At 43.3% G+C, this 14,124-nt stretch overlaps 1 protein-coding gene across 2 annotated transcripts in view; it reads left to right on the forward strand.

Annotated features, from left to right (window-relative positions):
* The window catches only part of LAMA5 (laminin subunit alpha 5), a 328,307-nt gene that overhangs the window by 301,406 nt on the left and 12,777 nt on the right, over window positions 1-14,124 (forward strand). For both annotated transcript variants that reach the window (XM_039346487.1, XM_039346486.1), the window contains exons 61-70: window positions 1,852-2,031; window positions 3,350-3,486; window positions 4,990-5,143; window positions 6,525-6,658; window positions 7,493-7,655; window positions 8,907-9,038; window positions 10,086-10,237; window positions 10,573-10,705; window positions 12,811-12,951; window positions 13,935-14,065. In XM_039346487.1, the coding sequence (XP_039202421.1) occupies window positions 1,852-2,031; window positions 3,350-3,486; window positions 4,990-5,143; window positions 6,525-6,658; window positions 7,493-7,655; window positions 8,907-9,038; window positions 10,086-10,237; window positions 10,573-10,705; window positions 12,811-12,951; window positions 13,935-14,065 (1,457 nt within the window). The remainder of the gene's footprint in view (window positions 1-1,851; window positions 2,032-3,349; window positions 3,487-4,989; window positions 5,144-6,524; window positions 6,659-7,492; window positions 7,656-8,906; window positions 9,039-10,085; window positions 10,238-10,572; window positions 10,706-12,810; window positions 12,952-13,934; window positions 14,066-14,124) is intronic.

Consider the following 14,124-nt stretch of genomic DNA (forward strand, 5'->3'; position numbering starts at 1 on the left):
CTTAGTTCTAGGTTGCTTCTCTCCTTGATTAGTTTCCACCGTTGCTTCTTGTCCTGCCTTCAGGTGCTTTGGAAAATAGCTTAATTCCCTCTTCTTTATGGCAGCCCCTGAGATATTGGAATACTGCTATCATGTCCCCCCTTGTCCTCTCTTCGTTAAACTAGACATACCCAATTCTAGCAACCGTTCCTTATATGTTTTAGCCTCCAGTCCCCTAATCATCTTTGTTGCTCTTCTCTGTACTCTTTCTAGAGTCTCAACATCTTTTTTACATCGTGGTGACCAAAACTGGATGCAGTATTCCAAGTGTGGCCTTACCAAGGCATTGAAGAGTGGTATTAATACTTCACGTGATCTTGATTCTATCCCTCTGTTAATGCAGCCTAGCACTGTGTTGGCCTTTTTGGCAGCTGCAGCACACTGCTGGCTCATATTTAAGTGATTGTCTACTAGGACTCCGAGGTCCCTCTCACAGTTACTACTATTGAGCATGGTGCCACCTATGCTGTACTTGTGCATTTGGTTTTTCTTGCCTAAATGTAGAACCTTGCTTTTTTCACCATTGAATTTCATTTTGTTAGTTAGTTGTATGTCAGAGTTTAGGTCCTCAAGAGAAGACCAGCTTGGCTTAGAACCTGTGTACAATCTGGTCTGTTGACTGATCAGTCAAGGGCAGGATTGTAAAAAAAAAGTTGTTGAGGCTCTAGAAAGAGTGCAGAGAAGAGCAACAAAGATGATTAGGGGACTAGAGGCTAAAACACACAAAGAACGATTGCAGGAATTGGGTATGTCTAGTTCAATGAAAAAAAGGAGTAGGGGGTGACATGATAGTAGTGTTCCAATATCTCAGGGGTTACCACAAAGAAGAAGGGATCAACCTATTCTCCAAAGCACCTGAAGGCAGGACAAGAAGCAATGGGTAGAAACTAATCAAAGAGAGAACCAGCTTGAGAACCAGCTAAGGAGAAATTTCATGATAGTTAGAACAATTAATCAGTGAAATGACTTGCCTCCAGAAGTTGTGGGTGCTCAATACTGCAGGTTTTTAAAAAAAGAGATTGGAGAACTACAGGGGTCTTCAAACTCAGCGTCCCTGCCTGAGGAATTCTGGGAGTTGAAGTCCACAAGTCATAAAAGGCCAAGTTTGAAGACCCCTGGTCTAGAAAATCTCCAAGGTCCCTTCCAACTCTGTCATTCTGTCACTAAGTGATCCAGTTGTAAAGTGTGACATCATGTGAGCCTGCCAACTTATGATAGCAATTAAGGCAGTCCCAGGCGCTGTTGTTCAGTGAATCTCACACAGTCACGATGTTCCACGGTTGCGTGATCACCATTTGTGACCCCCTGCCAGCTTGTCCATTCACTTTGTTTGGGAGACCACAGGAAAAATTTCACATGGGCACATGATGTTATGACTCTCATAATTTCAAGCCAGTTGCCAAGTGCCCAAATCACACTTGTGTGACTATGGAGGTGGTGTGATGGCCATAACCATGAGGAGCAGTTGTAAGTCCTCCTCACTCAACACCATTTTAATCCTGGTTGCTGAACGAGTGGTGGTTCAACAAGGTCTCTCTGTATATTATTTTTTTCCCCATCAGTCTTTAAGAACAGTCCTATAGAAATGAGCATAATTCATGAAGCCAAGTAAGGAATTGACTCAAAGAAACAAAATCTTACTTCTCAGGTCATCATTAAGAAGGATTTGTTGGAAGTGGGGATTTTTTAAAGGAAGTTTAGGATGAAATAGTATCAAAATAGCGAATCCTGCTGAGACTACAGTACTTTTTCAGTGCCAGCCCTGAAGTGTCCAGTATCATATGTTTGTTCCTTTGATCTGTTGCCTTTTAGATTAAAGTTCCAGTGAAGTTCAATGGCACTTCTGGTGTGCAAATCCGGACTCCTAGCAATCTCCAAGATTTGGCTGCCTATACATCCCTCAAATTCTATATTCAGAACCCGGACTCCAAAAAGAGAGACAAACCACAGGATGAGTCTACACGCTTTGTGTTATACCTGGGGCAAAAGGATGTAAGTTCTCAGGAAAGAAAACAAGAACCAGTAAAGACCAACCTAGTAGGTTTGGGATGGAAAGTATAGGCACAATTCGCTTTTCACATTTGTTTGAAAATGTCAGCCCTGCCCCAGCTTGGTCTTCTATCAAGGAAAGTAAGAGCCCTGGTGGCGCAGTGATTAGAATGCAGTACTGCAGGCTACTTCTGCTGACTGCCGGCTGCCAGCAGTTCAGCAGTTCGATTCTCACCGGCTCAAGGTTGACTCAGCCTTCCATTCTTCCGAGGACAGTAAAATGAGGACCCAGATTGTTGTGGGCAAGAGGCTGACTCTGTAAACCAGTGGTTCTCAACCTGTGGGTCGGGACCCCATTTGGGGTCGAACGACCATTTCACGGGGGTCGCCAAACAACGCAGTCCGCCATTTTTTCCCCCTTTTCCTTAGCTGTGCTACTCCCTTTTATTCTATTGGCTTTTGAAAGCCAATAGAATAGACTCTCTTGAATAGAGTCTAATTCTATTGGCTTTCAAAAGCCAATAGGAATTGTCCAGGCTGTCTCTGCCCTGCTGAGCCCGCCAAAAGTCCCATTCTGCAAACGGTGCTGCACCAATTGAGTAGTCCTCGACTTACGACCAGTTGGGGGTCGCGGCATTAAAAAGGTTGAGAACCACTGCTGTAAACCATTTATAGAGGGCTGTACAGCATTGTGTGTATATAAGTCTAAGTGCTATTGCTATTCTCAACTCCATTTGTAGTGAAAAGAATACTTTTACTAAAAGCCAGGTGGTTACAGTAGATCAAAAACAGCATGGCTCAGTGTGGAAACTTCTCCCTTTCCCCTCAGCGTGGCTGGCTCAGGAATTCTGGGAGTTGAAGTCCACGAGTCATAAAAGAGCCAAGGTTGCCTATCCCTGCACTAGAATAATGTTAAAATACAAGTGTGGTTTACTTCTGCCGTTTTCTGCTTTTGCTTCTTTGCTGTTAAGTTGGTTAATTATGTTGGCTGCTGTATATATTTGTTTTCTGGATGTTTTTTTTTACTGTTTTACTGTTTTTTATTGTTTTAATTGTTTCATAGTTTTAGCACTGTCAGCCATCCCGAGTCACTTTCTTGAGTGGAACGCCTATAGAAATTAAAAAAGAAAAAAGAAATAAATAAAACAAGGAAAGAAAATGAAAGGGGGAAAAAAAATAAACCTAAGATAGCGTCAATCACAGAACAGTTGCAACATCTCACAATCAATGTAACAACAACAACAACAAAAAAAAAACAGGTTCACCCACACTATCTGGGTCCCACAGTGGATGGCAAAACTCTTCTTCTTTGTACTTCCAGGCTACCGGGGACTACATGGGCATAATCCTTAAAGACCACAAAGTGGAATGGATCTACAAGCTAGGAAATGAGGAGCCAGCACATTTGACGGTCGATGAAGAGATTGGAGAACAGTTTGCTGCTGTGAGCATCAACAGGTATGGAGAAACAAGGCAGAGGAAAAGCAGGGCTTTGAAAATCGGTGTTCCTCAGGGCAAGGGTCTCCAATCGTGGCAACCTCAAGGCTTATGGACTTCAATTCCCAGAATTCTTCAGCCAGCTTGGCTGGCTGAGGAATTCTGGGAATTGAAGTCCACAAGCTTTAAAGTTGCTAAGGTTGGGGACCTCTGCCTTAGGGGATCCACAGACAAGAGCTTCTGAGGTAAAACTGCTCTCTACAATCACTATAGGTAGTTCTTAACCTACCACCCCAACTGAAGCCCCAAATTTCTGTTGCTAAACGAGACGGTTGTTAAGTGAGTTTTGCCTCAGTTTATGACCTTTCTTGCCACAGTTGTTAAGTGAATCACTGCAGTTGTTCAGCTAGGAACAGGGTTAAGTGAATCTAGCATCCCCATTGACTTTGCTTGTCAGAAGGTCACAAAAGGGGATCTCGTGACCTCCGGGACACTGGGACGGTCATAAAGGCGAGGATAGTTGCCAAGTGTCCACGTTTTGATCACATGATCATGGAGAGGCCACCATGGTTGTAAGGGTGAAAAATGGTCATAAGTCACTTTTTTCAGTGCCATTGTAACTTTGAACAATCACTAAACAAAGTGTTTTAAGGGCTCCCTGTTCTGCATGGTAGAAGAGAGAAATTTTTTTTGAAGGTTAAAGTAGTCTTCTCCCTTGGAAGTTTTTAAGAAAAGACTGGACAATCACCTGTCTGAGATGTATTCTCCTACTTGAGCAGGGGGCTGGACTAGAAGACCTCCAAGGTCCCTTCCAGCTTCTATTCTGTTGTATTCCATTCCATTCTATTCTATTCCACTCCACTCCACTCCACTTCTACTCGACTCGACTCCACTTCTATTCTACTCTATTCCACTCCACTTCTACTCTATTCTACTCTACTCTACTCTACTCTACTTCTACTCTACTCTATTCTATTCCATTCTATTCTATTCTATTCTATATTCTATATTCTATTCTACTTTCTATTCTATTCTGTTCTATTCTATATTCTATTCTATATTCTATTCTGTTCTATTCTATTCTATATTCTATTCTGTTCTGTTCTATATTCTATTGTGTTCTATTCTATATTCTATTCTGTTCTATTCTATTCTATATTCTGTTCTGTTCTGTTCTATTCTATTCTATTCTATTCCATTCCATTCCACTCCACTCCACTCCACCCTACCCTACCCTACCCTACCCTACCCTACTCTACTCTACTCTACTTTACTCCTTCTTCCTGGAGTGCTTTCTGTTAAGGCCTTATCGAAATAAGTCCTCTTTGGGCTGGTTTTTGCCTTCTTTTCCTTGCACCGTGGGCTTTGTCAACTTTCCGTTGCATTTTTGCTTATGTTTTCATTTGGTTCTGATAATATTATTTTTATTTTCGGAGGGGGGGGGGCGTTCTTGAATGCCATTTCCTGGCAGAGGGATAGGAGAGGGATAGCCTAGAAATCAGCAAATGTCTTCCTGGTTTGTAGGATCTTGCAGTATGGACACATGTCTGTGACGGTGGAGAAGCAAACCTTGCACGAGACCAAGGGGGACAGCGTTGCCAAAGGAGAATATGGATTGTTCAACTTCAGGACCCATAACACCGTTCTGTACGTGGGTGGCTACCCTTCCAGCTTCACGGTGAGTGTGGCTGAGTGGGCTGCTTATGCTGGACAAGGGGTATTTTTAGGACTTTTTAGAATCAGGTTGCATGAACTAGTAGTAGCAATTGGTGACTTAATGGTTAGCCCATTATCCTTTTAGCTTTCTTAACAGTTACGAAGTTCTTTCACACCTATGATCGTGTCTGTTTGATTAATTTGTATTCCGCCTTTATCATTTTTACAAATAACTCAAGGCAGCAAACATACCCAACACACCTTCCTCCTCCTATTTTCCCCACAACAACAACCCTGTGAAGTATGTTAGGCTGAGGGAGAGGGATTAGCCCCAAAGTCCACCACCCAGTTTTCATGTCTCAGGCAGGGCTAGAATTCAGTCTCCTGGCGATTTGCCCCAAATCACCCAGCTGGCTTTCATTCCTAAGGCGGGACTAGTACTCAGAGTCTCCTGGTGATTAGGCCAAAATCAGCCATTATTAAAGGCGGAACTTGAACTCAAGGTCTCCTGCTTTCTAGCCTAATGCTTTAACTACTAGACCAGGGCTAGGCAACCTTGGCTCTTTTATGACTCGTGGACTTCAACTCCCAGAATTCCTGAGCCAGCCATTCTGAGGGGAAAGGGAGAGGTTTCCAAGCTGAGCCATGCTGGCTCAGGAATTCTGGGAGTTGAAGTCCACGAGTCCTAAAAGAGCCAAGGTTGCCTACCCCTGCACTAGACCAAACTAAGCTAAGGGTGGAAGTTTCACGGGGAACTTAACTAGCTGGCTATGAGAAAAGTTGTGTTTCCCTGGAAAATCCATATTCAAGGGGGCTAGTAACTAGAGACAATCTTCTGTTACCATCAAGCAAAATTGTGAGACCTGCCCCAGCTTGGTCCTCTAGGCATCATTTGGATCAAAAGGTCTACTTTGCTAAAAGCCAAGTAGAATACAGTAGAGCAAAGCCAGAACTGAAGTTTGCGTGGCAAATTTTTCCGGTTAACTTTCCCCATCTAGATCTTCCTCTCTGCTGGTCCCTTATTGTCCAATTATATTTGAATAAATTGTTTTGGGAACAGTCTCTTCAACAGTGGGCTGGTTGGTGAGCCTTCCATTCCCATCACTTTGACCTTGAGATGACACCTCTGGAAAGCACAATGAGTTGTTAACTCCCCCCCCCCATAGTTCATGGCAGACTGGCAGCTAGCGAATGTGAAGCTCAAGCATACGATGGCAGTTCTGACAAAGATGCAAAAGCAGGACAGTTATGCAACTGAAGCAGGCAGTAAGAACTTACAGAAGCAACCAACTTACAGCTTGAGTAACCAGATTGGGGGAGGGGTGATTATTTCTGCTGGGAAATGGAAAACAAGATTCCTGCTCCTAGGGATTCAGCCAATGGATTGTTTTCTCCCCCAACAGCCTCCTCTACCTCTGCGCTATCCTAACTACCGAGGCTGTATAGAGATGGATTCTCTTAATGAAGAGGTGATGAGTTTGTACAATTTCCAGCGCACGTTCCATCTGGACACCACTGCAGAGAGGCCTTGCACAAGGTAAGCTTGGTGGACGTGTGGTCAACAACCTTCCTTCCTGGAAGATGGACATGGTGGTACAGGTAGTCCTCCACTGACGACCACAATTCGGGGCAGAATTTCCATGGCTAAGCAAGGAAGTTGTTAAGTGAGTCGCACACGATTTTACAACTTTTTGTTGAGCAAATCACTGCAGTCATTAAGTGAGTCTGGCTTCCCCCATTGACTTCGCTTGTCACAAGCTGGCTCAGAAAGCCACAAGTGGTGATCACATGACCTAGGTCAGGGGCAGGCAACCTTGGCTCAGGAATTCTGGGAGTTGAAGTCCACGAGTCATAAAAGAGCCAAGGTTGCCTACCCCTGACCTAGGGCAGGGATCTTCAAACTTGGCCCTTTTATGACTTGTGGACTTCCAACTCCCAGAATTCCTCAGCCAGCGTGGGAGTTGAAGTCCACAAGTCATAAAAGGGTCAAGTGTGAAGACACCTGACCTAGGGTATCGCAGCCATCGTAAACACATCACAGTTGCCAAGTGCCCGTATTTTGATCAGGTGTTCGTGGGGATGCTGCAATGATTTTAAGGGTCAGAACTGGTTGCAAATCATTTTTCCCCAGTGCCATTGTAACTTCAAACGGTCACTAAACAAGGACTACCTGTACGTAATTTGATTTGATGATCTTCTGTCCAGAGACAAGAAGATTCCATCAAGCTAAGCCCACTGTCTTCCAACAATGTTCCTTCCTCAAAATACAACCAATAGTATATATTTTTTTAAATCTCCAATTTCTTAATTTCTAGAATACAGCAGTGTAGATTGACCATATCACTCATCCACTCTTCCCTTCTTCTCAAAGATCTAAATCAACGGGCGATCCCTGGCTGACCGATGGCTCCTATTTTGATGGGACTGGATATGCGGAAATCATCTTTGAGAGTCAGCTGGGCTCCATCAAACGCTTTGAGCAGGAGATGCGGTTGGTGTCCTACCACGGGATCATTTTCTTCTTGAAACACCAGGCAAGTGTCACTTTGATTGGCAATTCTTGATAATGTGGCGAGGATCCGGGTTGCTTGGTACAAGTGATGTTAGAAAGAAATATCACCAAAACATCTTGGGTGGATCCAAAGAGACAAATGTAGAAAAATATGTCCTCATTTTCCTGTGCTGTTTCCCAGATTAAAACAGCATTATATACCATAGGTGGGGCCGTGATGGTTAAAGACGCTGAGCTTGTCAGCTGGAAAGCTGACAGCCTGGGTTTGAAACCTGAGCTCCCCACAATGGGGTGAGCTCCGTCCCTTGGTCCATCTCCTGCCCACCTAGCAGTTCAAAAGAGTGCAAATGCAAATAAATAAATAGGTACCACTTTGGTGGGAAGGTAACAGCGTTCCTTGCGTCTTTGACGTATAGTCATTCTGGTCACATGATCACAGAGATAAGAGATAGATAAGATAACCTTTATTGTCATTTTTTTTACTGTGGGCACAACGGCACACATCAAAAATGAAATTTAGTTGCCCACTCTCAAAGTGAAACACATACGTGACACACACCTAAACATACTATATACAACGTATGTATAGACCCACACCCCTACATGTACATAACAAATAAATATTAAATACTGTCCATCTTGGAAGGAGGAAGCTTGAGAATTCACAAGGTTAATGCTGTATGGAATGAAACTATGGCTGAATCTGGATGTTCTGCTATGGATACCACGAAACCCCCTCCTCCCAGAAGGTAACAAGGAAAAAAGGTCGTGAAGAGGATGTGTAGTGTCCCAGACAATCTTACAGACCCTGCTCAAGCAACGCTTCTGTGCTATGTCCTGGATGGGAAGGAGGGAGCTGTCAATAATCTTTCCTGCCGTCCTCACCACTCTCTGCACCGCCTTCCTGTCTGAAGCAGTGATGCTTCCAAGCCAGACTATGATGCTGTATGACAGGATGCTCTCGATCGTCCCCCTGTAGAAAGTGGTCAGGACAGGGGAACGAAGATGTGCTTTTCTCATGAGACGCTGAAAACGCAGGCGCTGCTGTGCCCGCTTCACCAGTGTTTCGCTGTTGAGCAACCAAGCCAGCCTACTCGTTAGCTGAAAATGACTTTGGATAATTCTGGCTCCCTCAGCCATGAAACAGACGTGGGCACTGTGCCCTAGAGTTGGACACAACCGAAAAGGGGGAAGCCTTTATTTTTTATATACAGTAGAGAATGGACTTTTAGACACCAAAGCCTGAAAGTCATTTGTCCTTTTCCTCCCACAGAATCAGCTGCTATGCCTGGCTGTTCGAGACGGGAAGCTCGTGCTGTATTACGACTTCGGTGGGGGTCTGAACATGGCGCCCCCTTCAAGGGATCAGGCCACCCTGATAGTCAGCAACCATGCAAACAAAGCGGTAATGACCGAACTTGTGTCTTTCAGTTATCGCAACCCAGGGCAGAAGGACGTCCTTTCATTCTTTCAGTGGCTAAGGGGATTTCAGATTTGAATGGCCACAGAATGGCTGCAACTGACTTCAAATTACTTGGAGTCCTCGACTTACAAAAATTTGCTCAGAGACCCTCTGAAGTTACGGCAGCACTGAAAAATGTGACTTATGACCAATCCGGACACTTAACAACTGTTGCAGCATCCCCAGATCGTGTGATCAAAATTGAGTCACTTGGCAAATGGCATATATTTATGATGGTTGCAAGTGTCCTGAGGTCATGTGATCACACTTTGTGACCTTCCCATGGGATTTCCCACAAGCATAGTTAACGGGGGAAGCTGGATTTTGTGTAATGATTACACAATTTGCTTATCAGCTGCAGTGATTCACTTAACATCCATGGCAAAAAGAAGTTGTAAAATTGGGCGCGATTCATTTGGCAACCACTTTTCTTAGCAATGGAAATTTGGTTTTAATTTTGGTCATAAGTCGAGGACTACCTGTATGCAGTTCCAACCCACTGAATCGAGCTTTAGAGAATAGGTTGATTCCCTCTTCTTCTTTGTGGCAGCCCCTCAAATACTGGAACTATGTTATCATGCCCCCCCCCCCGATCCTTCTTTTCACTAGGCTGGACATACCCAATTTCTGCGACCGTTCTCCATATGTTTTTGTCTCCAGGCCCTGAATCCTCTTAGGTGCTCTTCTTTGCACTCTTTCTAGAGTGCAGTGGTCTCCTTAGCTTAGGTCAGGGGTAGGCAACCTCGGCTCTTTTATGACTCATGGACTTCAGCTCCCAGAATTCCTGAGCCAGCTATGCTATGCTGACTCAGGAATTCTGGGAGTTGAAGTCCATGAATCATAAAAGAGCTGAGGTTGCCTACCCCTGGCTTAGGTGATACTTTTGAGAAGAATGTCTGAATCCTGAGTGAAACTGCCTCTTTTGTGAGTGAAACTCCCTTCTGATACCAGGAGCCGTCCCATGGACATGTCTGCTTTGTCTAATTCCAGATCCAGCTATTTCTCCTCAAAATGGGTTCCAAGGATCGCGTTTTGGTCCGTCTGGAGCAATCAACTGTCTTCATGATTGAGCAAGAAAACATTTTGCATGGGGCCACCTCTTATTATTTAGGGGGGGTGCCCACCTCCATCTTGCCCGAAAAGTAAGATTTTCTTGTAATTCATGATTGCGGGTGGAACTTTGTTTCCTTGTGTCTACACTTTTTATTGTGCTGTCATGTGCCTAGGGCCAGTTGGAATCAGAAGGTCTTTAAATTTGGGTATTTAGTCTTTTCATTTCTTTTTATTAGTCTGCTTTGGCGGCTGGGATTTATGGAAATGGAACGTGGATTGGTAACTTTGTTCCTTCTGTTCCTTGATCCACCCATCTGCCCAAATCCTCTCTACCTGGGTGCTTTCTGATTCCCCTCCCAGTTCTAAAGATAATGAGCCTTTGAAAACACAAATATTTCTTGTTCAACCTGGTCCTGTTTTTCAGACTGAAGAAAACATTCCCCAAAGGAGGCTCCATCAGAGGTTGCATGAAAGGTCTGAAAGCTCTGGGCAAATACGTGGACTTAAAGCGTATGAACACCATCGGAGTGAGTTATGGGTGCACCTTGGATCTCCTGGTAAGAAGATGGATTGATTGACCTCTTTACTGTAGTGCCCAGCTTTGTTAGGGCAGGTAATCCTTGATTTCTGACCATAAGGGAGCCTGCCCATCACACTCATCAGTCGGTACGGCCGTTAAGCGAGGCTCCCTCTTGATCGCCTCGCTGAACAACTACTCTCCTGGCTATCCCAGTGCGGTCACTAAACAAACGGGGCAAAAGAACTGCCTGCTGAAAAAGGACAGGCAACTCTGCTCTAACATAGAACTAGCACGCAGGGTCGGAGAAAGAAAGCACGGATCCCTATGATCTGAGCTTTGTTTCAAGCTTAATTTCTCTGGTATGTCACACCGGATCCCTTCCCGTTGTACGCTAGCCAATGGAAGGCAGGGGAACCTGCGTGTTGTGCCAGAGGAAGGAAGCAACTTGTGACTTTCCCTGCAGGCTTCCCTCTTGACTTTTTTTTTAATATAATATTTTATTAATTTTACATTTGAATATTTAAAAGGCAACGTGGTGACTGGGTTAATCAATAGTTCAATAACAAAATCTCAGTGCAAATCTCAGGTTACAACATCAAATATTTCTTCTCTTTTTCCCTTAACATTTACTGCCTCATATTCAGGTTAGTACATTTCTGATTATATCAACTCAATAAGAACATCATTATTACATTTATCAATACATTTTTAGCTTATACATATCTTAATTACATTCAATCTTCATAAACAATCCATGTCCGGTTATTGATCTTTACTCAGTTTTTAATTTCTTATCAGTATTCCAATTTAACCTTTGATATTTATAATTTTCAGACTTTGGGTAACCAAAATTTCCCTTTTCTCACTTCATAACAACTATGATATCCAAAATACACATTTTATCTATTTGAATATAATTTGTTCTATGTCCTATTTCCCACCATATTAAATCATCTATTTAACAACACAATATCCCCTTTAATAAATCAAAACCATTATATATATTGTCTGGGTTAATCAATAAATCAAACGTATTCATAATATTTAATTTTCTTTTCCCTTTTAAGTCTAATTTTTAAATATTAAACCGATAGTCCTTATTTTCAACTGGTTTCCAAATATTGTAAATCTAATAACCAAAATTCCTTTTATCTCAACATCTCCCATTAACCCTCTAATTGGCAATATAAAACCCCCTCTAATGAGTCAGAATCCCAGTTTTTTCAACCTTATTCTAGCTTTCTTTCTTTGCCAACTAGGCTTCCATATCACCCTAACCCTCACCCTCTTGACTTTTTTGAGGAGGCTGGCAGGGGAGATTGCAGATGGAAGCCACATGATCACGGAGGGGTTGGCCACCCATTTGTAAGGGCAAAACAGGTTGCAGGGAACCCAGATCACAGTCATGTGACCCCGGGGGACACTTGCAACGGCTGTAACTTTGAGCACCAGTCGTAAGCTCCATCGTAGCTTCGAACGATCTCTGAACAAATAGTTGTGAATACCTGTATTCAACATTTAAGCACTGACAGTTTTTTCTCTGGAGGTAAAGTGGCAGTTGGACTCGCTACTCCAACTGAAGCTCCTCCTGCAACAATAAAAACTTGAGATGGAACATAAAATAACAGGGTTGGAAAAGACCTTGAAGGTCTTCTGGTCCAACCCTTGCTCAAGCAGGAGATCCTATACCAGGGGTCTTCCAACTTGGCAACTTTAAGACGTGTGGACTTCAACTCCCAGAATTCCTCAGCCAGAGGAATTCTGGGAGTCGAAGTCCACACGTCTTAAAGTTGCCAAGTTGGAAGGCCCCTGTCCTATACTACTCCGAACAAACGGCTGTCAGTCTCTTCTACCACCAGCATCCCGATACTATCAGCGCTTGGCCTGTTGCATCCAAGAAACTGTGACTGTTCATAACAATCACTCAGATACCTTACTTAAACTGTGTAGTTTCATCCCCCTCTTAAACTCTACAATTGATGCTAATTTTACTTCATGTTGTGGTTCTTTTTGCCCACCAGGATCAATGGCATCATAATTAACCATTCTGTTCTTTTGGTAGCCCTGGTTTTTTGTTTGTTTTTTTTTTTTTAAATCTAAGGATAACCCACTTCACTGGGTGTTACACCTGTCCTTTTCCAGATTGCTCGCTCGATGAAACTTCATGGCTCCGGCTACTTGACTCTCTCGCTGAGGAACGTCCCCCCATTACAAGACTTCTACACTGGTTTTAGCTTCCGTACCAGTCAGAGTCGTGGCTTGCTGTATCACCATAATACAAAGGTACGCCGTTTGGGGGCATTGAAGGAATTGCGTCCTAAAGCAATAGTCTCCTGAATGTATTATTGGCATAACTATGAGAAATAACTCCTAACTAACTGGCATCCTGAATCATAGGGAAAGACAATGTTAAATGCTTGTCTGACTATTTGCGTAACGGGAAAGGCTGTCAGGATAATGTTTTGCGTTCTTAAAAAAAGAGACGTACTTTTAACAAATAGCTGTATCTCAAGGAGAGAAATTATTTCTATACCTTTCCCTTATATTTGTCCCTCCTGAGATTCTCTTTACAAGACTCATCAACTTCACTTTTCTTTATTAGCATCTCTCTCTCTCATCTGTTATCTTTAGCTATCTATTTCTAGCTATCTTTATCACCTATCTATAGCTATATCTTTTTGTCTGTCTCTGTTTAGCTAGTTATCAATCTTTATCATCTATAGCTATATCTGTCTGTTTCTCTCTCTGTGTGTCCTGTCTGTCTGTCTGTCTGTCTGTCTGTCTGTCTGTCTATCTATCTATCTATCTATCTATCTATCTATCTCTAATCTCTAGCTATCTTTATCATCTATAGCTATATCTTTCTGTCTATCTCTGTCTAGCTAGTTATCAATCTTTATCATCTATAGCTATATCGTGTTTGTCTGTCTGTGTCTGTGTGTCCTATCTATCTATCTATCTATCTATCTATCTATCTATCTATCTATCTATCTATCTATCTACTATCCCATCCACCCATCCTTCTATCATCTAAGTGAGATATTCTAAACTGGAAAGATGGTGACTTCTTTTGCCCTACCTTTGTGGGTGTCCATGAGGGATGTGGACAGAGTGATCAGATTGACATCCTGATCGCTTTCAGCCACCCTTTAGGCACCTTTGAAGAATTGCACATTTTAACTCCTGATGAAGTGCTTTCAGAGAGTCAAGGTTCTCCAGCTGCAATATGTTATCCTTCTCCCCCCCTCCCCTTTCTCTCTCTCCAGGAAGGGAGCTGCCAGGTTTCCTTGCAAGATGGCCATGTGGCTGTTAGTGTCCTGTCCACGGAGCTTACCACCAAGAATGCCTACGCTGATGATACCAGCCACTACGTTGCTATCTACAGCGACTCTGCAGGGTACCACTCCTTTGCATTGCATGTTTGTGTTGCCCGCTCCCCCAGTTGATCTCCCCACG

The sequence above is a fragment of the Crotalus tigris genome, unplaced genomic scaffold (assembly GCF_016545835.1).
Source record: "Crotalus tigris isolate CLP2741 ecotype Arizona unplaced genomic scaffold, ASM1654583v1 scf7180000017999.2816498, whole genome shotgun sequence".
Lineage (NCBI taxonomy): Eukaryota > Metazoa > Chordata > Lepidosauria > Squamata > Viperidae > Crotalus > Crotalus tigris.